General features: G+C 49.3%; 1 protein-coding gene across 13 annotated transcripts in view; it reads left to right on the forward strand.

Moving 5' to 3' along the window:
* ATPSCKMT (ATP synthase c subunit lysine N-methyltransferase) overlaps positions 1–21228 on the forward strand; it is a gene marked incomplete at its 5' end in the record, with an annotated part of 240472 nt that overhangs the window by 79472 nt on the left and 139772 nt on the right. For 2 of the 13 annotated variants that reach the window (XM_082725164.1, XM_082725177.1), the window contains 2 exons: positions 18587–18800; positions 19971–20719. The exons of 9 other annotated variants lie outside the window; for them this stretch is intronic. In XM_082725164.1, the coding sequence (XP_082581290.1) occupies positions 18587–18800; positions 19971–19974 (218 nt within the window). In that variant the 3' untranslated portion in view covers positions 19975–20719. Of the gene's footprint in view, positions 1–4248; positions 5403–18586; positions 18801–19970; positions 20720–21228 lie in introns of those variants that run through there. 2 more of the 13 variants (XM_082725182.1, XM_082725172.1) reach the window with 2 other exon arrangements.

A 21228-nucleotide genomic window follows, 5' to 3' on the forward strand; every position in this document is an offset into this window, starting at 1 on the left:
AAATATAAGACGTGGGGACAACATAACTACTCTCAAATGCAAACCATGCCATCAATCCTTCTTGATCTGGAAAAGAATCTCACTCCTGTTCCATCACTCTGCCTTTTCCTTCTGATGTACATTCTTGGCTTCTCCTGGCACTCATGTTTGAGGACATTAGTTTCTTTTCAAAAGTTTTTTTAGTGAATTTTTGATTTTAATTCCAGTGTAGTGAACACACAGTGTTACATTAGTTTCAGGTGTACGATACAGTGATTCAGTAATTCTGCACATTCCTCAGTGCTCCTCAGGGTGTGTTCTGTTAATCTCCAGCACCTGTTTCACCCATCCCCTCCCCCGTTTCTGGTAACCATGAATGTGTTCTCTATAGTTAAGAGTCTGTTTCTTGGTTTCTCTCTCTCTTTTCCCCTTTGTTCATTTGTCTTGTTAAATGCCACACATGAGTGAAATCATATGGTATTTGTCTTTCTGTGATTGACTTGTTTCACTTAACATAATACTCTCTAGCTCCATCCATGTCCCTGCAAATGGCAAGATTTCATTCTTTTTGATGACTGAGTAATATTCCACATCTTTTTTTTAAAGATTATTTAATTTGAGAGAGAGAAAGAGACCGATAGCACAAGTGAGGAGAGGGAGAGGGAGAAGCAGACTCCTCACTGAGCAGGGAGCCCAACATGGGGCTCGATCCCGGGACCCTGGGATCGTGATCTGACCAGAAGGCAGAAGCTTAACTGACTGAGCCACCCAGGTGTCCCCACACCACATCTTCTTTATCCATTCGTCAGTCAGTGGACACTTGGGTTACTTCCATAGTTTGGTTATTGTAAATAATGTTGGAGTAAGCACAGGGGCACATGAATCCTTTTGAATTAGTGCTTTTGTATTCTTTGGATAAACGTCCAGAAGTGGAATTAGGGGATCATATGGTAATTCTATTTTTACCTTCTTGAGGAACTCCCACAGTGGCTGTGCCAGTTTGCACTCCTGCTAACAGAGCACCAGAACGCCCATTCATTTATTTTCCGTACCCCCACGGTATTTGCTGTGGTACTTACCAGGGTTTCCCCAGGTTGTGTGGGATCCCAGGCAAATATTCCCTTGTGACCCCTGTCCATATTACCCATGTGATTGAAAAATGTGTTATAAAACATATGGGCCCATTGAGCTGTACTGATTTGTCAATGAAGACTGAGAATGATGGGTAGAAAAGAGATACTCACACACGTATTTATTTCCCAGTCAGCGCACCTAATGGTTCTTCCCTCCAGGCACCATCTCTCCCTGATTGTCTTTATTGCCAAAGGCACCGGTCCCCGAAAATTCCCGGTCTCCCGCCCCGTTATTCCCAACAGCATGCTCTCCAGAACTGATGCGTGTTGAAAAAGCACAGCCCATCCTGCCTCTGCCATTGCCCGCTGCACGGACTGCAGGCCGGTTCGCTGTCCCTCGTGATGCTGTGTCGTCAGTAACGCCGTCCAGGACCCCTGTCTTCCAGGGACCCTTTCACAAAGGTGGTCATTGTGCTTTGTCGGTGATGACCGCAGTTATGAAACTTACCCAGAGGATGCAGTGAAATTTGAATGGTCATTTGCTTCCGGTCATATTAAATATACGGATCTTCTAGCAGGTGGCTAGAGTAGCATGTTTTCTGACGATGTCCTGAACTCTTCAGACACTCCTCACCACACTCCTAGGACGAGGTCCCCCCGTGTCCATTATACCCAGGGCTGGGGTGAGAAGAGCGGCCCTTTGGTGCGGAGGGCCCATCCCCCATCCTGCGGGGCTTACATGGACGCAGAAAAGTAGAACTCTCGAGGGTTCTCCCTCTGTTTACTGTCCCTTCTGTAAAAAGTCAACCTCAAGTTTTGCAGATCTCGTTGAGTTACCCCAGAAACAACCCAGGAGGCACTCTCAGAGAACCGAGAACCTTGACAAATCTGGAATTGTCCAAGCAACTAATAGGTTGTAAAAATGGCTCACGTGTGTCCTAGCTGTGCTGCGTGTGCGTGTGTGCGTGTGTGTGTGTGTGTGTGTGTGAATTATTGTAAGTGCTCGGCTCCTCTCGTGATTTTCTGCCCCCATTTGTGAAGTGTATCTTGCTGTTGATTTTACTTCTCCTTCATGAAAAAGTGCTGATAAGAGACTTACACATTTTAAAAAGGGCTGTTGATGTCAGGGGAAGCTGTGTGTGTGTGGGTTTATGGGAACCTCTGTACTTGGTGCTCAGTTTTGCTGTGAACCCGAAAGTGCCCCCCAAAACTTACTTACCAGGAAAAAAAATAACATAAAGAAAAGAGACCAACCAACCCAGAAGAGTACTATGTCACCACTATGATTGGAGTGGGGTATTATTTGTATTGGTATTATGGGGCAACAGTCTGGAGGGCCCTAGGAGGAGATGGGGGTAGCCGGCCCGTAGGACAGCCTGACTTGTCATGGAGCCTGCAGAGGAGTTGGTGTGGCCTCCTCCGTGCCAGGGTAAAGGGCACCTGCCTCCACCCCAGCTGCCCCGGGTGGTGTGGATTAGAGACTGCATTGTGGTGGGAACACAGATGGATAAGAGGCAATTCATAGACTTGCACAGTCGGTTCAAGTTCAGATAGACAACCCTAAAGTTGCTGCTTTCTTTATGACTCTCTTGTACTTGTTTCTGAGACTTGGGGTTCATGTGTGCACTCTGGAGGTGGGCCCTGCTCCAGTGGGCAGCTAGAGAGCAGCGTGCAGGGGGCAGGTCTGCTTCACATGCTCCTGGCGTGCAGTCTTTCAGACCACAGCGTCTATGGAAAGGATGTATTTGCTTGTGCCTTCACTTCCCTTCAGGCTTCTCCACCAGCAGTTAAAATGCCAGAGGCTGATACCAGCAACATTTGGTCTATCCAGAGGTTCCCTCTTACCCTTGGATCCCGCTTTTTGGATTGGCCTGGCCTCTGTTGCCCCTCTGTCCTCATCATCAACACAGAGCTGCTCTGTACAGTTGTGCAGGTTGCGCATTGCACAATGGTACTCATTTGAAGGGGGCACCACTCGCATCACAGACATTGTGGATTTGTGTATTTTACTAAAGTTTTCCAGCAGGTGGCAGTAAATGTCTTGTTCTAACAAAGATTGGTATATTATGATTTTTTTTTTTTTTTTTGGATGAAAGTCTTGAAGAAGGGGTCCTTTTGAATAATTTGCAGGAAAGTGCCACATGGGCTAGCAATGCCTTGGACTACAACTGCTCACTGTCTCTGCTGACGAACCCTTGGAAACACCTTCCTTTTTCCTCATTTAACTTTGGAGACAACAATAGTCCCTTCTTCATCAATATGTTATGAGGTTAAGGTTAGCACGGAACACTGCCTGGCACGGAGCAAACACTCCATGTAGTGGGCTGAATGGGGGCCCCCAAAAGATAGGTCCATACTGTAACCCCAGGAATGTGTGAATATGACCTTATTTGGAAAGAGGGTCCTCACAGATGTTATCAAGTTGAAGATCCTGAGATCAGATCATCTTGGGTGATACCAATGAGTCCTAAATTCAGTGGCCCCATAAGAGACAGAAGAGGAAACAATAGACACACAGAGAAGATGGAGGTGAGAAGACGAGGCAGAGTTTGGAGTGATGGGGCCAGAAGCCAAGGATCGCAGGGAGCCCCAGGAAGCTGGGGTTAGGGGGACAGGAAGGATCCTCCCCTAGAGGAGGGAGCATGGCCCTGCCAACACTTTGATTTCAGCCTTCTGGCCTCCAGATCCAGGAGAGAAGAAATTCCTGTCACTGTAAGCCACCACGTGCGTGGTCATTCGTTCCCATAGCCGGAGGAGAGGGTCCACGCATGCACGTGATGTCGTTGTTGCTGCTGATGTAACGTCCTCGCCGTCCCTGGAGGGGAGGAGACCTGACATGCTGGGACGGGCAGACAGTGACCTTGAGGCAGTCCAGGCCAGGGTAGGCAACACCTTCTGTAAAGGGCCAGAGAGGAAATGCTCGTCTCAGCCACTCAGCTCTGTGGTCCATGAGAGCGGCCGCAGAGGACATGTGGGCGAGGGGACGGTAGACCCGTCTGCCCCGGGTCTGGGACAGCACCTCCCCGAGGGCTCCAGAACTATTACACTTTCTGCAGTGACACAGATAAGCTCAGAACCGAGAGTGTTTGGAAACGTCTGCGGCGCTTCAATAGAGTAACGTTAGGTCTACTGAGGCTAATCAGAAAAAATTGAGGTGTGTCTTTTGCATGTCTTTCTTTCCCTTTCTCTTTTCTAGGAATTTATTATTGTTAATTTCATGCAAGTATCCTAGTGGGGCTGTGAGACGTAAACACCGGGATTGAGAAGCGTGGACGTGGGCAGGACACTCTGCTACATAAGAAGACATTGCTTACCCACAGGGTGTCGGGAAAACCGAGCAGGTCTGGGGGGGACTCAGCCCTGTGGGCAGCCCAGGAAGTGGAAAGACCATTCTCCACAGTGTCTCCGGCCTGGGGGCATGGAGGCCTCATCCACAGGCCCCGGCCAAGGACGTCATTGTGTCACATCGAGGAGGTGTATTGCTTGACTGAATCCACCATACAGGTCAGCAGAGGGCTGACCAGTCTGGGCACCTTGAACAGGATGTGGGGACTGGCTGTGTGTGGGGAGGTCTTGGGGTACCCCCCCAGCTGCAGTAACCCTGTCCCAGCCCTTTCCTGCCTGTGTGAGGCCTCTATGGGGCTCACACTGTAACTACTTCCCCGGGGCCTTCACGACTGTGGTTCTTGGGAACAGGGACGTGGGTGCCTCACCATCCTTGGGGCTGGGGCGCCTGCAGTCCCCTTGGCTCACAGCAAGTGCTCAATAAATGCTCACAGGAGAAGGACCTGGAGAGCAGTCCGGCAAGACAAAGAAATTAAAGACCTCCAAATGGTAAAGGAAGAAGCAATAAAACCGTCACTATTTGCAGATGACATGAGATAGAAAACTCTATGATTCCACCAAAAACTGTTGGAACAGATAAACAAATTTCCTAAAGTTGTAGGATATAGAGTCAATACGCAGAATGAAAAAAAAAAAAAAAAAAGAATGATTGGACAAACCGAACTCCTTTGCAGGGCTGTGTCTCTGGCTGGTGTTTAGGACGTCGGGTCTTGGGGACCGGGAGGCAGGGCTGGGGACTCAGGGCCGGCTGGCTAGAGAGTGCGGGAGGACGGGAGTGGCCGTCGCACAGGCAGGTGGCCAGAGCGGAGCCAGGCTGTGCGGTCCTGCAGGAACTGGGCTGGAAGCTTAGCTCCGCTGAACGGCAGCTCCAGCCTCCTAGTTCCTGGTGGATGTGGGCGCTTCCGAGTGTTCAGAGACGGAGGGGTCCGAGCTCGGCTGTGCTTTATAGGAGAGAGGAAACCGGGCGGAAGGAAGACCCATACCGCTGACGTTCCCTGCCCCAAATCAGGCCACACAGCGTCTGAGGGGCCTTCGCTGCTCTCTCTCCTCCCGGTGGAGGCCCCCCCAACACTTCCTCTGGGTCTCTCACCCTCCCCGGCCCCTTGCAGACCCCGCAGGTCTAGGCAGTTTCTGGGGCCCAGGGGAGAGTCGGGGTGGGGCTGGCGGGACGGTGCCCTCCCCGCTACCGGGAGCCCCAGGGCCGGCTGAACCCCGAGACCATGGGCCGGCCGGGACTACGGGGCGGTTGTGGATTTGTGACTTCAAACTGAACCAGCGAGAGATTTCAGAGTGGGGCAGGGGGACTAGGCGCAGATCCCACCAGACCTGGAAGATGGTCACCGTGGAACGTTCAGAGCAAAACAGAGCACAGAGTCGGACCGGTTCTCTCTCTCAGAACGACCCACTCTTCTGCGTGCGGTCTTTTTGGTGTCTTTGTTGCCCACCTTTGTTGGGCAGCTTTAGCTCGTGCAGCAAGTAAAAAGCCACGTTTCAGTGGCTGGACCTAGTGGTACTTGTTCTGTGCGAGTCCGGGGAAGACATTCCTGGCGGCCAGGCAAGGCTCACCTGGTGACTCGGGGACCCTGGCTGTTCCTTTGGGGGAGTCCGGGGCAATGACTACCTTTGCAGACGGGGTGGGGGCGGCAAAAGGGTCGGGGTGGGTCCCTTACTTCCCACGTGGTTGCCGAAAATTAGGCCCCCTGCCGTCAGCCTCCCCAGAGCTCCCGTGGGGGTGCACCAGGGACCCTCCAGCTCCTGGGTTTACTGTCTCGGCGCCGCGGTACAAAGGAGGCAGCCTGTGGGAGAGGCGCTTCTCCAGCAGGAGACCCGGCATCTGCTAGAGTGCGTAGCTGGGGGATGGTGCGTAGCTGGTTCACCTGACCCGTGTCCGTCACAAGGGCCCAGACCAGTGAGTCCCCATGGAAGGAGGTGGATGGTGCAGTCCTGGAGTCAGGGGTGGGGGGAGGGCTTCCCTGGGAAGGAGGAGCCATAGGGATGCCATGGAGGAGACTGGGGCAGCAGGGGTTTCACAGCTGGGCACTGAATATATCGGAGACAGCTTAGTCTCCCAGGGAAGTTTGGAGAATGTTCTGGAAGGGCCTGCCTAGAGTGCTCTGGAGAGAGCAGGGTCATGTAGCGTTAGCTCCCTGGTCCTATTGAAGACAGAGGCAGCTGGAAGCCCTTACCCAGCTCCTCTTCTGTCCCTCACGGAGGGTTTCTGGAGTCGGATGGACAGTCCCTTGCAAAGAAGCACTTGCTCTGCTCCCCAGGGCACAGATGGCATGGGTGGGCTCACCCCTGGTTTCATGCTTGGAGATACCCGTCGTGAGAAAGCCCTGCTCTGGCCATTCAGGGAACCAAGTGACCAGGGTCCCCGAGGCCCTTACTTATTCCCGCTGGGCGGAGCTGGGGGTGCCCGTCTCGGGGTGAGGGACACCGTGTGCCTCCCCGGCGCTTCCTGCAGCTCCTCCCAGCAGTTCGGAGCTTGTGGCTGCTCCGTCACGGGTTACAGATGTGGAAACCGGTTCACAGAACGATTTAAACCCCAGGCCTGAAACTGTCCTGGCAGAGCGGGCGGAGGATGTCTTTCTGTCTGGTTTACGGCTTCCCTCACCAAGTGGGTGTTTCCTCTGCCCTTGGCCTTGCTGAGATTTTATAACCCACACTCATTCTGGGTCAGGCAAGGCCCTCTTGGCCTCACAGGAGAGAGGACACCAGCCCCACTCTCCGCGCGTGCTGGGTCCTTTTGTGCTCGCCTGGCTACAACAGTCGTAAGCAAAGACTCCGGTGAATGAATAGTTCAGTTCCCACTGAAATTGCCTATGCTGGAATTTCTGCCTTTAAAAGAAACATGAATAATGACCGGGACAGAGCATTCTTTTATTTGAACCCGGATGAGTTGAACACAGATAGGAGAAAAGGGAGAAGGCTCTGCTAAGTGTGTTCTCTGGGTTATAAATTCCTTTTCTCTCTAATGCCTCTGTCTTATCTGGGGATTCTCTTGGCTGCACTCTCTTCTTTCATTTCTGTCTTCTTTAGTCACTGTGTTCCTTCTCTTCTCAGATTTTACTAGCTCAGCAGCTGCAGGTGAATTGAGCCAAGAACACTTGCTCTGAGTGGCACAGAAACGCGCTCTGCCTCCGTGGTCCTGCTCCCTCCGAGCACACTGGTCCCTTATGTAACTCTCTCCTTTTCAGAGTCCGCTCCGCCGCAGCATCGTTCACAAAAAGGCAGTGCGTGACGATGTCAAACGACGGGGCTCCTTGGCTTTCCTTCCCTGCCTTGAAACCGAGCACCTTTCCCAGCTTACCCTCAATGTGTGTTCTTTAGCTGTGTCTGCAGGATACTTCAAAACTATTATTATTATTATTATTTTTCAACCAAAGAGCTGCGTGATGGGATACATTTTCAAAATAGCGCGTTCCCTTGAAATTTCATAAAGACCAAGAGGTTTTGTTGCTGGGGCTCTTGCAAAATGGAAATTGTAACTGGTTGCATCGGAACTTGTACTTGCAAGAAGGCCGTGACTGGTGTGCTTTGGGGAGAGCTGTGGCTTCCTTCGTATGACCCAAACCAACCGTGGACATTGTAATTGAACTTGAAAACACCCAGCTGAGCCTGCGTGTCGGCGGTGCGGAGGAGTGAGTAGAGGCCCCGTTCGGGGAAGATAGACAGGGTGACGAGGGACCTACAGGAAGAGGGTGAGGAGGAAAAGTAATCCCAATGGTAGAGATAAGACCAGATTTATCAGTTGTGATGATATAAAAATGAAATAAAATCAAGTGGAGACAAAATGACTCTGAAAGTTTGAAAATTAATTAAAAAAGATAATGTGGCAGTATAATACAGATAAGTTAGACTCAAGATGGAAGGTACTAGGAAGGGCAGAGACAGACATTTCGTGTTCATAAAAGTAAAAAGGCACCAGGGAGAGAACATCGTTGGGGCACCGTAGACACTTGCTGTCACATCCTTGTGATCTATAGAGCAACATTTCCTTGAATTATAAGGAGAAATTGACAAACACCGAGTGGAAGAGATTTTAACCACCCCCCTGCCACACACACCGGTAGTGAGCAGAATGGTAGCCCTGTAGACACATTCATGTCCCAGGCCCCAGAACGTCTGCGTATCACTTTGTTAGGAAAAAGTCTTTGCAGAGGTAATTTGTTCAGAGTCTTGAGGTGAGGTCCTCCTGATCCACCAGGTGAACCCGACATCAGAAGTGTCTTTAAAGGAGAGAAGCAGAGGGACACCAGACAGGCACGGAGAAGGTGACATGGAGCCAGAGGGAGGGGTGGCAGTGATGTGGCCGCCAGCCCGGGATGGGGCCGCCGCCAGTACCAGAGGCGGCGCTGGGTGGGTCTCTCCCAGGGTCTCAGGAAGGAGTGTGGCCCTGCCGACACCTTGATTTTGGGCTTCTGGTTCCAGAACCTTGAGAGAAGAAATTCCTGTTGGTGTGAGCCCCTACCTCTGTAGTGATTTGTGACAGCAGCCCCAGGAAACAAACATAGTTCTCAAGAGAGGATGGATCAAGTAAAAGAATAACTAATAAGAATATCAGGGATTTGAAGGATTTAACTTGACAGCCAATCGAGTATACTCATTCTTCTTTAAATACATAGCAAAATGTATAAAAATTAACCGTGTCTGAGGCAACAAAGAAAAACGCACAGTTTTCCAAGACTGGAGTCATGGAGTCCCCTCCTTTCAGGGCAATGCAATGAAGATGGTAACCACCAACAAAAGGATAGGCAGAACATTCCCCACAAACATGGGGACATTAAAAAATGTCTTCTACATAATTAATGTTTTAACAAGAAAACAGTTGGTGAGATGAAGCCAAAACGGTCCTCCCATGGGAATTTACAGCCAGAAGTAGAAGTACATTTCTTAGAAAACAAGAAAGACTGAAAAGAAATTAGTTAAGCTTTTGCCTTGAGAAATTATAAAAAGGAACAACAAAATACATCTAATAAAGGTAGAAGGAAGGAAATAAGGTAAGAGCAGAAATTAATGAACCAGAAAGCTAAAAGGTCCCCCAGAGTTCATCAAAATCAAAAATAAGTTCTTTGAAATGATTAATGAAATTGGCAAACTTTTGGCAGTTATAATCAACAAGAGAAATTAAGCATAAATAAATATCAAAAGGAAACAAAAAGTCTATGGATACATTGACCCTTAAAAACTATTAAAGAGGGGCGCCTGGGTGGCTCAGTGGGTTAAGCCTCTGCCTTCGGCTCAGGTCATGATCGCTGGGTTCTGGGATCGAGTCCCGCATCAGGCTCTCTGCTCGACAGGGAGCCTGCTTCCCTTCCTCTCTCTCTGCCTGCGTCTCTGCCTACTTGTGATCTCTCTCTGTCAAATAAATAAATAAAAATCTTATAAAAAACTATTAAAAAGTTGACTATTTTTATATTAGTACATTAAGGAAGTAGCTGATATTGAAAACTTCTTAAATATAAATAATCGAGTTTGACCCCAAAACAAGTAGAAAACTTGAATACAGAGATGATTGTAAAATAAATGGAAATGATGGACAAAGATCCATAAGCAAGAAGCGCTGAGTTGATATTGTTCAGTAGGTGAACGCTACAAAGTAATTTAAGGAATGAGTAATCCAGATCTGGTGAAACGGTTCCAGAGAGAAGAAAAATAGGAAAAATTAACCAGACCACTTTATGAAGTTAGTAAAAACCCTATTATGGAACTCCGCAAGGAGAGAAGAAGGAAAAAACCAGGGCTTCATTACACGTATGAATATCCATGCAAAAACCATAATGAAAATATTAGCAAATTGAATCCTACAGTTTATTAATGGACTAATACATCTTGAGCCAGTAGGGTTGGTTCAGAAAAGAACAGTTGCCAGTGTGCCTGTCTTAAATGAAGAAAAAAAAATCCATGATTTTCACGATAGATGCTACCTGCCCCCACCTCACCCAGCGTATAAACACCCAGAAAGTGGATCAAAGGGAACCCTCCGAACTGATAAAAAAGATACACCCAACAACTGGAGGAGCCATCATTTTTAATGAGAAAACAAGATTAAAGTCAAGTCACTGCTGCTCTGTTATATATCTTAGCCGAATTTCAGGAAAAGAAATACAAATTGGAAAGGAAGCAACAATGGTCAGATGTTATAATTGTTAAATTCAAAATACCGGTGAATCACCTGATAAATAATTAGAGTCAATATGTTAGTAGGAATGCTGAACATAAGTTGAACATACAAAGATCAATAATTTTCCTCGTGCTAACAATAACTTATTAGAAATTATAATAGGAAAAAATAATCCCATTTGTAATAACAATGAAATCTGTTATGTACCTGGGAATGGACCTGTGGCCACCATGCCAGGGGGTATAGCTACTGTCCTTCCTTCTTTTTTTTTTTTACTTTATGTTTTTTTAAATTAACACATAATGTATTATTTGCTTCAGAGATACAGGTCTGTGATTCATCAGTCTTACACAATTCACCATGCTCTTACCCATACCACAGTGCATACCCTCCCCAATGTCCATCACCCAGCCACCCCATGCCTCCCCCCCACCTCCCGTACTCCACAACCCTCAGTTTGTTTCCTCAGATTAAGAGTCTCTTATGGTTTGTCTCTGTCTCTGGTTTCATTCCATTTCATTTCTTCCTCTCTTCTCCCATGATCTTCTGTCTTATTTCTCAAATTCCACATATCAGTGAGATTATATGATAATCATCTTTCTTTGATTGGCTTATTTCGCTCAGCATAATACCCTCTGGTTCTATCCATGTCATTGCAAATGACAAGATTTCATTTTTTTGATGGCTGCACAATATTGTATTGTATATATATATACACCACATATTCTTTATCCATTCATCTGCTGGTGGACATCTAGGTTCTTTCCATAGTTTGGCTATTGTGGACATTGCTGCTGTAAATATTCAGGTGCACGGGCCCCTTCAGATCACTGCATTTGTATCTTTAGGGTAAATACCCAGTAGTGCGATTTCTGGGTCGTAGAGTAGCTCTATTTTCAACTCTTCAAGGAACCTCCATGCTGTTTTCCAGAGTGGCCACACTTGCTTGCATTCCCACCAACAGTGTAGGAGGGTTCTTTATCCATAGCCTCGCCAACATCTCTCATTTCCTCACTTGTAATTTTAGCCATTCTGACTGGTGTGAGGTGGTATCTCATTGTGGTTTTGATTTGTATTTCCCTGATGCCGAGTGATGTGGAGCACTTTTTCATGTGTCTGTTGATCAGTTCGATGTCTTCTTTGCAGAAATATCTGCTCATGTCTTCTGCCCATTTCTTGATTAGGTTATTTGTTCTTTGGATGTTCAGTTTGGTAAGTTCTTTATAGATTTTTGGATACTAGCCCTTTATCTGATATGTCATTTGCAAATATCTTCTCCCATTCAGGAGGTTGTCTTTTGGTTTTCTTGACTGTCTCCTTTGTTGTGCACAAGTTTTTATCTTGATGAAACCCTGATAGTTCATTTTTGCTTTTGTTTCCCTTGACTTTGGCGATGTTTCTAGGAAGAAGTCTCTGTGGCTGAGGTCAAAGAGGTTGCTGCCTGTGTTCTCTTAAAGGATTTTGATGGATTTCTGTCTCACGCCTAGGTTATTCATCCATTTTGAGTCTATTTTTGCGTGTGGTATAAAGAAATGTCGTTCCTTCTTTACTCTAAAAACTGAAATTCATTTGGGTGGGCACTAACCTTACATAAAGATACTTGATGTCCCAGTGTCCTTTGCAACTCAGGCCAGCCATGTGATGAAGATCACACACTCAAAGCAACAGGCAGAATTCCAGTGGGAGGGCATTCCTCAGCAGATAAGAAGACAAAGCCACTTCTTCCTGCTTGGAATACAGACAAGATGCCGGGAGGTGCAGCAGCCTTCTTGTGATCACCGTGTGCAAGCTTCCTGCTTGGGATGGTGGGAGGAAAAACAGAAGATGCTCTCTTCCTTGGCGATCTCCTGGGGTAAATCACCGGCGGTGACCTATCTTACCTTGGCTTCTTGGGCAGAGTGGGGGCAGGGGCAAGGAGGCCACACGCTGGTTGGGGGCAGTGAAGCTCACATTCCATGGATTTCCTTCCTGGGTTCCTTTTTCTTACTCCTGCCATTGGCTGAAGAGTGCTGGAGAGATCCCTTCGTCAGAATTGCCTGTGTATGGGGCACCTGGGTGGCTAAGTCAGTGAAGCGTCTGCCTTTGGCTCAGGTTATGATCTTGGGGTCCTGGGATTGAGCCCCACATCAGGCTCCTTGCTCAGCGGGGAACCTGTTTCTTCCTCTCCCTCCTGCTTGTGGTCTCTGTCTCTCTCTTGCTGTCAAATACATGAATAAAAAAAAAGAAATCTAGAGAATCAGCTGAGTAGGGGACTGGTTGACCATGAACAGACCAGATGCCATCCAGACCCGTGGAATCAGAGCCTTTCAGGGGGTGGGGGCTCAGGGAATCTGCATTTTGACTCCCCCTCTCCCACACACTACTTTAGATTCTGGGTGCACCTAGCTGAAGAAATAGTTTCTGGATAGAGATGCTGCTCTGGTCACACTGAGGGCCTGCCTGGAAGAGTTTCAGATGGACACGTGTGTGGTCTCCTTGGACGGTCATGACAACAGACTTCTGAGTGGATGGCTTGAACAACAGAAATGTTCTCACAGCTCTGGAGGCTGGAAGTCCGGTGAATTCGGTTCCTTGTGAGGTCTCAGTTCTTGGCTTGCAGACGTCCATCTCGCTGTGCCCTCACGTGACTTTCTTCTATGAACGTGCTTGGGGACAGAGAGCAAATAAACTCTGCAGTCTTCTCCAGTATGGACACTAATCCCATTGGATCAAGACCCCACCCTGATGACCTTGTTTAACCTTCATTACTTCCTTAGAGGGCCCCCTCTCCAAAGACAGCCACACTGGGGTCAGGGCTTCAACATAACGCATCTTGGGTGGGGACACACATTCAGTTCATAATGGCAGGCCTGGTTGACGTCCTTATCAGGGCAGAGTGACAGGCAGGTGGCTGCGTTTTGCTTCGTTTGCTGTGATGCTCTTGGGAACCACAGAATAAGTTGGTGGCCCCCTGGCCGCCCAGGCTAGCTGCTGGGCACTCTCCACAGTAATCCTACGACTCTCCATTCTCTGTATGGCAGTTGTCACCAACATGTTTTTTGTCTTCTTGTGCATTATATATCTTGTGGCTTAGGACAGCCTCCTTGATGAATAGAAAGTACCTAGCAATGGGGACACCTGGGTGGCTCAGTTGGTTAAGTCACTGCCTTCGGCTCAGGTCATGATCCCAGGGTCCTACAATCGAGTCCCGTATCAGGCTCCTTGCTCAGTGGGGAGACTGCCTCTCTCTCTACCTCTGCCTGCTGTTCTGTCTGCTTGTGTTCTCCCCCACACCGCCCCGACAAATAAATAAATAAATAAATAGACAAACAAATAAAATCTTTAAAAAAAAAAAGAAAGTACCTAGCAATGACTAACTGAGTAATGGAGAGTTTACATTTTCTGCTTTGATTTCTGTGTGTTAATTTCCCAGGGTTTTCATAACAAAGTACTGTAGGCTGGGAGGGTGTGTGGCTTCAGCAATAGGAGGTTACTGTCTCATGGTTCTGGAGCCTGGAAGTCCAAGATCCCTGTGTTGGCAGGTTCGTGCACCTGCTGAGACTCCGGGAGCACCCCTCCTTGTCTCTTCCAGCTCCTGCTGGTGGCCAGCAATGCCTGGTGTCCCTTGGCTTGCAGCTGCACCATGCTGACCTCTGCCCTTGTCATCACTGGCCTTCCTCACATCGTCTTCCCTCTGTGCATATCTATGTCTGGGTCCAGATTTCCCCTTCCATAAGGACCCAGTCCTGCTGGATTAGGGCCCGCCCTCATGACCTCATCTTCACTTATTCACCTATAAGGACCTTATTTTCAAATCAGATTGCATTGGCGGGAGTGGGGAGGGGCAGGGTCTGGGATTTGAACATGAAATGCACATGAAGGATGCAATTCACCCCACCCCAGGATGGAGCCTTCAGATTACAAGTTACTTCTGTGATTTTGAGTGAATTGTGGCAGGTCTTTCCATCCAGCTTCGTGATGTTCTGCTGTCTCAGCTGCAGCTTATCCCAGGGTCGGCTAGGAGCCTGGGGGGGACCACGTCACACTCTCTCTGCAGGTGGCTGCTGGCACTGGGTTGTGCCATGGGCCGCTGTGCACGGATCCGTCGAGGACTTGAACCTAAGGCACTGGGCTCTATCCTGGCACCAGGAGTCTGCCTAAGGGATGAACTTGAAGTCAGTCCTGAAACAAAGGAATAAAGGAATGTCAACTTTGGGCCACATCCTCTGAGTCTGTAGGTGCCTATCCCTGATAATACATAAGTGAGCGAAGGTTGGATTGATTTTTGGGTAATACTGGAAAGAATTCCTATTGCTGGCCGCTGGGGGCACGTTCATGATATATCATGGATTTTGGTTCAAAAGGAAATTGCCAATTTACTCTACAGGAACTCTGAAAGTTTTATTAAAAAAATACTCCAAGCAAGTGTAGCCTCTGGGGTGTGTGTGTGTGCGTGTGGTGGAGAAGGTGAGCCCTGTGACAGAAGAGAAAGAGAAGAAGTTAGGTGGAAAGCAACAAACGGGCTGCCATAGGGAAGATTCTGGAAGGCCTTGGCTTCCCCTTCATGAAGCTGAGAGAAAGCAGGAGGCAGCAGCTCCTCGCGGGTCTGTTAACAAGAAGTTGGACACGGTGGAAGCCTGTGTGCTTAAAACTCACTTATTTGACAGAAAATAAGTTGCTGAGAGTCTTAACTGCTGCAAATTTGTCAAGAACTTTTTCAAATTCAATCTTCATGTATTTGTATTTACTTATTTGTTTATTTAAAAATTTTTATTTTTATTTTATTTTTTTTTAAATTTTTATCTATTTTTAAGTAATCTCCACGCCCAGCATAGGGCTTGAACTCACAACCCCGAGATTAAGAGCTGCGTGCTCTGCAGACTAAGCCAGCCAGTTTTGTTAATCTATTTCATGTTTACTCAAAGACCCCCCCCTTTTAAAAAAAAAATCACTCAATCATATGAAGAAGGAAATGTCATGTTGAAGATGTTAATGGATGAGTTTGGTAAAGATTCATAAAAATCCCATTTTACAGAAAATTCCAGAAATTGGGTTCATGACTTTGATGCAACTCATTTTTTCAAAATCCCACCCGCCAGTTACGCAACTTAAAACATAGGGGATCAAAATCCACTGAAAATACTCTTTTCAACAGCTGAGGAGATTCCGTGTCAAGTGCGCGGTTGCCAGAGTTTCACGGGGGACATGGCTTGTGCTGGGCGGCTAAGTCGTGTTGTCCCGGGAAGCATTTGCATGTGTCCTGCTCAGAAGCTTCCTGTGTAACATCACTTTCTGGCATTCTCACTTGAAATGTGACTCTAACGTTGAAGGGACAGATGGAGCGTCAGTTTTTTTCCCAAAGTGTTTGTACAATCGATGAATGCTTAACTAGTTATCTTAAAGAAGTCAAGCCAGTTTGGAAACCTTACTGTTTTGGTACAAGTTAAGTGTAACTAACCTCTTGTACATTCTCGACAACTGTTGTAAGTACCTCGCCTTCCCTCATAAATCTTGGGGACACAACAGAATGAACCGTGGTCTTCCATGTCATTGCATTGTCGGATGCTCTCGAAGGAAGTAGAATTTGCCTCTGTCTGCGATGGGCAGATACGACCGTAACTCGCCACCAGAGCCTGAACGCGACCCCTCCTCCCTGGCGTGGGAACCCCGCCCCCGCAAGGTGACTTTGTGACTGGTTGTCACACGGACTGGCAGGCCGCCAGCGTTCATCTGTGTTTCAAACACAGGCCGTGTGGCCTTGAGCAAGTCCCTCATTCCCGGGGCTCCGTTCTGTGACATGAGGACAGTCGCTGCTGCGGTGCCTCAGGGGGCTGCTGAGTGGGTAACACGGAGTCTGCAAGGAGAGAACGCATCGGCAGCGCATCCTGAATGGGGGATCTTCGTGCCTCTTTGGAGACGAGAGAATGGAGCTGAGACAGTGCAGAGAGCTGGCGGCCCAGGGGAGGGGCCGTCGATCCTGGGCTGGGCGAGGGGGGCCCTTTGGCTTCTTGGTGACAGAGCAGGGGTGGAGAGGGTGGGCAAGGCTGTGGTCTCTCAGCAGAGGCTGTGATCCCAGGGGAGTCATGGTTCCCATGCGACTCCCGGTCCTTCTTTCTCCCGTGGTATCCCCGGGGGCCTCATGCATTTTGCCGGCCGGATTGAAATCATCTGTGTCCACAGGTGGGGGGACTGGCTCTCCCCCCCCTCCCTCTGTCCCCAGTTACCTTTGGCCCCGCCCTTGCGCTAGTTGGATTTGTCTAGAAGGGCTTGGTTACTTAGAAGGGGATGCTGAATCATGATCTTTGAATTATTAATGATTTCAGCATTTTGTAATTAAAATGCTCATTTTCTCCATGAATTTTAAGCACACATATATCACCAATACAGACAGAATCTATTTTAATGAATAACATTAAAACACTCAGTTCCAAGTAATGAGATTATTTCCACATCTTGGCTGATAGTCCATGTTTGATTCATTCATTTATTTATCTGGTCACTTACTAAATATTTTTGCCCCCCCCATTACAGGGAAAGTATTCATACAGCTTTGTGAATGTGGCTTCCATAAGTTATGACGAAACAAATTCTCTGTGCCCAAGTGGTCCTTATCCATCTCATGGAAGATACTCTTTTGGCTGAGTAGTTCGTGGTAATACCCCGATCGGGACACACCTGCTTGCTGCAAAGTAGCGCTGACAGTTGCGGAAAACATTCTGGTGGGAAAGGGGAGGTTTCCCAGGGCAGGGCCAGGAGGATCAAAGGGAACAATGAGTTACTTTGTAGAATCAAGTCATTTGATTTTGAGGTTTCCCAGGGCCTGAAAGGACGGCCAAGAGGTGACAGGAAGTGCGAGGAAGTCTCAGGGCAGACGGTGTTCCCCGAGGACAGGCCCCCGCAGCCGCTCCCGCTGCCCCTGCTCCTCCGTTGAGGGGTGAATCTGTGTCCTTCCTCAGGGCCCTGGTGGACCTCCGTGATTGCCTCCGAGCTGCTAGAAACATCCAGATGCAGGTCTTTGCCTGGATGTCAGTTTTCAGTTTCTTTGGGTGAATACCAAGGGGCGCGCCGACTGGATCTCATGGCAAGAGTATGTTTGATTTTAGAAGACATTGTCCAGCCGTCTTTCACAGCTGCTGTCCCATTGGGCATCCCCGCCGGCGACGAAGGAGAGTCCCCGTCGCTCCGTGTCCTCGCCAGTGTCTGGCATCCTCCGTGGTCCTGATTCGTGCCATTCCGATAGTCGTGTAGTGGAAACTGTTTCCACGGCTCTGCGGGTGGGGATTTGTGAGCGGCATAGTGAGGGGAGTTGGGGAGCGGGAAGCTGGTGAGGGGTGTGCGAGTGAGCAGGACCCCCCGTAGGCCGCTGCAGGGGAGTCCCACAGGGCTTCTGTGGGAGGCCAGGTGTTGTTTCCCCTTGTGGCCAGGGAGTGGGGGACAGGGAGAGACACAGGGCATGTGTCTCCTGTTCCCAGTCCCATAATGGGGGTGTCATATTGGGAAGGTCCCCTGGGTACCTCCTCCCTTCTCGTGTGCCCTGGGTGAGCTCTCCAGCAGCCAGAGAGAAGCCTGGTCAGGGGGGTCGTGGCACTAGAGGCGGCAGCGGTGGCTGTAGGGGACTGTCCCCTGGAAGGGGGCGGGTTTGGAGCGGGAACCATCCTATTTCTTGCTCGGCTGCAGGAGCTTGGTTTCGAGTCCTGGCCTGTCCCTATTTGCACCCATGATGCTGGGGATGATATTTAAGCTCTGCGTACTGGTTAGAGCCCCCAGGGGTAACAAATGGCATGCTCTGTTAGGATAAATCAAGGAGGTTTTATTTATAAGGAACTTGTTACAAAGGCATAGCGGGTTTCGGGGAAACTATGGCATAACAGAGGGACCAAGGCTAGCAACAGTGGAAAAATGGTCATTCCGGGAGGAGGAAGGCAGAGGTTACTGAAACCCAGAAGGAGGGATTACAGTTGAAGCAAGCCACCTTGAGAGGAACATTCTGTGATGTTCTATGGAAGCCTTACCAGTCCAAGGTGTGTTCGGTGAGGAACCAGAGACTAAGCACCCGATTCACTGTCCTCTTCCTCCTTCTGCTGAGGTTCTCACTGGCTGCACCCAACCGGAAGCCAGACTTCTCTGGGGATCTGTCCTAGAGTTTCATCAGTCCAGCGTCCTGGGGCAGAGATCAAGGTGCACACACGGGGAGACAGACCCAGAAGAGCAAATGGAAGGATCTGGGCCCAGCATCCACTCTGTCCTCCCCTCCCCAGCAGAGGCAACGTGCGAAGTCCCACCAGCTGTTCTCATGCAAGGTGATGTTCATTTGCTCCGCATTTCCGTGGGAAGCCTACATTGGTAGCCAGGCCTGGATGCTTCATATAAGCAAAATAGAAATGGGGCCAGTCATACAGAACTAGGACAGTAAACGCAGCTGCTGTCACCCCACAACGTAGCAGCCGCTCAGGGCGCCTGGAGAGGCTGCTTTTCCCGCCGCCCAGTCTCTGATGCCCACTGCCATGAGCCAGCCCTGCCCTGGATGGTTCTTCCCTGGGGAGGTGACCCACCCCCTCATTCGTGCAGGCTGTGAGATCTTGGAGTCACCCAGTTCTCTTGAAAGTACAAGGTCTGTGGTTTCATGCTGACTAGGAATGTGAGGCAAGGGAGAAAGAAGAGATACGCCAACAAATCTTCCAGGCTTCAAAGTCCTTCTTGAAGCCACCCCTCATGAGGAGGCCAAAAAAGACTCATGGTGGGGGGTGGGCTCAGCTTCCCGTTGATCCGTGACTGTTTCCTGCTTCGGTCATGGTTGTGATCATAAGCGGAGGTCATGGGCTTGGGAAGCTCAACGTCCAGTGTGTTACCAGCTAGCATGGTCAGAGGGGCCGCTGCTACCTCCCCTCCCTGTTCCCTGGGCCTGTGCTCCTGGCTGTGGGGGAAGGTCACACCACACGTTCGTTGATCACTGGCTGAATCCTCCAGCTCCAAGGCAGACTGACAGCCTTACAGAGGTTTGCTTCCGGCTGGGGCTGTCATTGGGCTTTCAGGGAACCCTTCCGTCACCGAGTCACGCCAACTGCTTCTGGGCAGCGGGCATGTGCCAGACTCAGGGAATGCTATAGGCATGAGACCATCAAATCACTTCCCTTATTGAAAATGTCCCTCGGCTGATGTTTTGTGGGAGACCAGGTGCCGGGTCGGGCCTTCTGGGGCAGAAGGCCCTGTAAGTCCATGACTGGTGAAGCTCACAGAAGCGCTGAGGGCAGAGGAAGAAATTCATACTCAGACTCTGTGGTGCCCTCTGAGGACGAGGCATTGTCCCCTCCATAAAAGGAGGAGTCCCAGGTCCCCAGCCTGCCAGGAGGGAGCCAGCTGGGAGCCACCCCCCACCACGCCCCAGGGATGGTTCTGTCCAGGAAGCTCAGCACTGCCCTCCGCTGTTACAGGTGGGGCACTCAGCAGTGATCGGGGCCATTTTTCTCCAGGTGAGGGCAGCCATGCTGTTGGGCTGTTGAGTGGAGGCGCGGTATCCGTCTTGACCCTGTGTCCAGCTCTCCCTGTCCACCTGTAATGAAACGCCTCTTCCACTTGCCCACAAGATAATTGCCCATGTGGAGGGCACGCTGGAGTTGGAAAATTCTCTTCTGGCCATTAAAGATCAGTGCAGGTACAAGGCATCACCCGAGGGGGCAGCTTTGAAGAACAAGGTGTCCGCGTGGTCTCACAGTGTCACCCTACAGACTGCTCGAGATTACAGGGGGACAAAGAGCAAGTGTGCAAGGGAGAAATTGGACATGGCTTTGGCCAGGCGGTGAAAATCAGCATCACCAATGAGGAGCAGATCGGATGTCACAGTCTTCCGGGTATCATGTCCTGAGGAGAACGGAGCATCACTCACAGCATTTTTGGGTCCTGGAATGGAGTAACCTGAATTCAACCATGAGGGACCATGGGACAAACCCATCATGAGGAAGAGTCTCTTAAAAAAATTATTTATTTGGTGGGGGGCAGAGAGCATGAGTGGGGAGGGGCAGAGGGGGCAAGAGAGAGAGAGAGAGAGAGAGAGGATTCTTAAACAGACGCCCCTCTGAGTGTGGATCCTGATTCAGGGCTTGATCTCATGACTCTGGTATCATGATCTGAGCCAAGATCAAGGGTTGGCTGCTTAAGCAACGGAGCCACCCAGCTGCCCCAGGAAGAGTCTGTTAAAAATAAATTGTGTTTTTTAATGCTATGTCTTAGTCTGTCTGTGCTACTATAAAAAAATCATCAACTGAGTAGTTTAGTACATTTTGCATTAAAATGAGCCACACTGAGTCTGTGGGATGCAGTACGGGTATTGGAAGCCTTCTCTCTTTTGGAGCCTTTTATTTTAATAAAAATTCTGACCCAAACTCTCCCATGTAACTGCATCTCCCTTTGGGCCAACTAGTAAGCCAGCAAGTGGGCTTTAAGTGTTGTGTCTGTACATAGACTCGCATTCCACAGCTCGCCAGACGCTTCAAGGGTCCTTTACTGCGTCTTCCTAGAGCTGTCCTGTGGGCATTGCTGTATCAAAATATTTTCTTTCAAATTGAAAATCCCAGTAGCTCCAAATCATCATGCAATGAAGCGGGAGAAAATCTGACTTAATACCCATCTCTGCAAACCAAACACTTAGGTGAGGCAGGCAGGGGCTGGGGAATTCCTTCAGGATGGAGGAGGAACCAGCGAGCTCAGGCAGCCGCTCATCCATGGACAGCA

This window comes from Mustela nivalis (genome assembly GCF_964662115.1).
Source record: "Mustela nivalis genome assembly, chromosome: 3".
NCBI lineage: Eukaryota > Metazoa > Chordata > Mammalia > Carnivora > Mustelidae > Mustela > Mustela nivalis.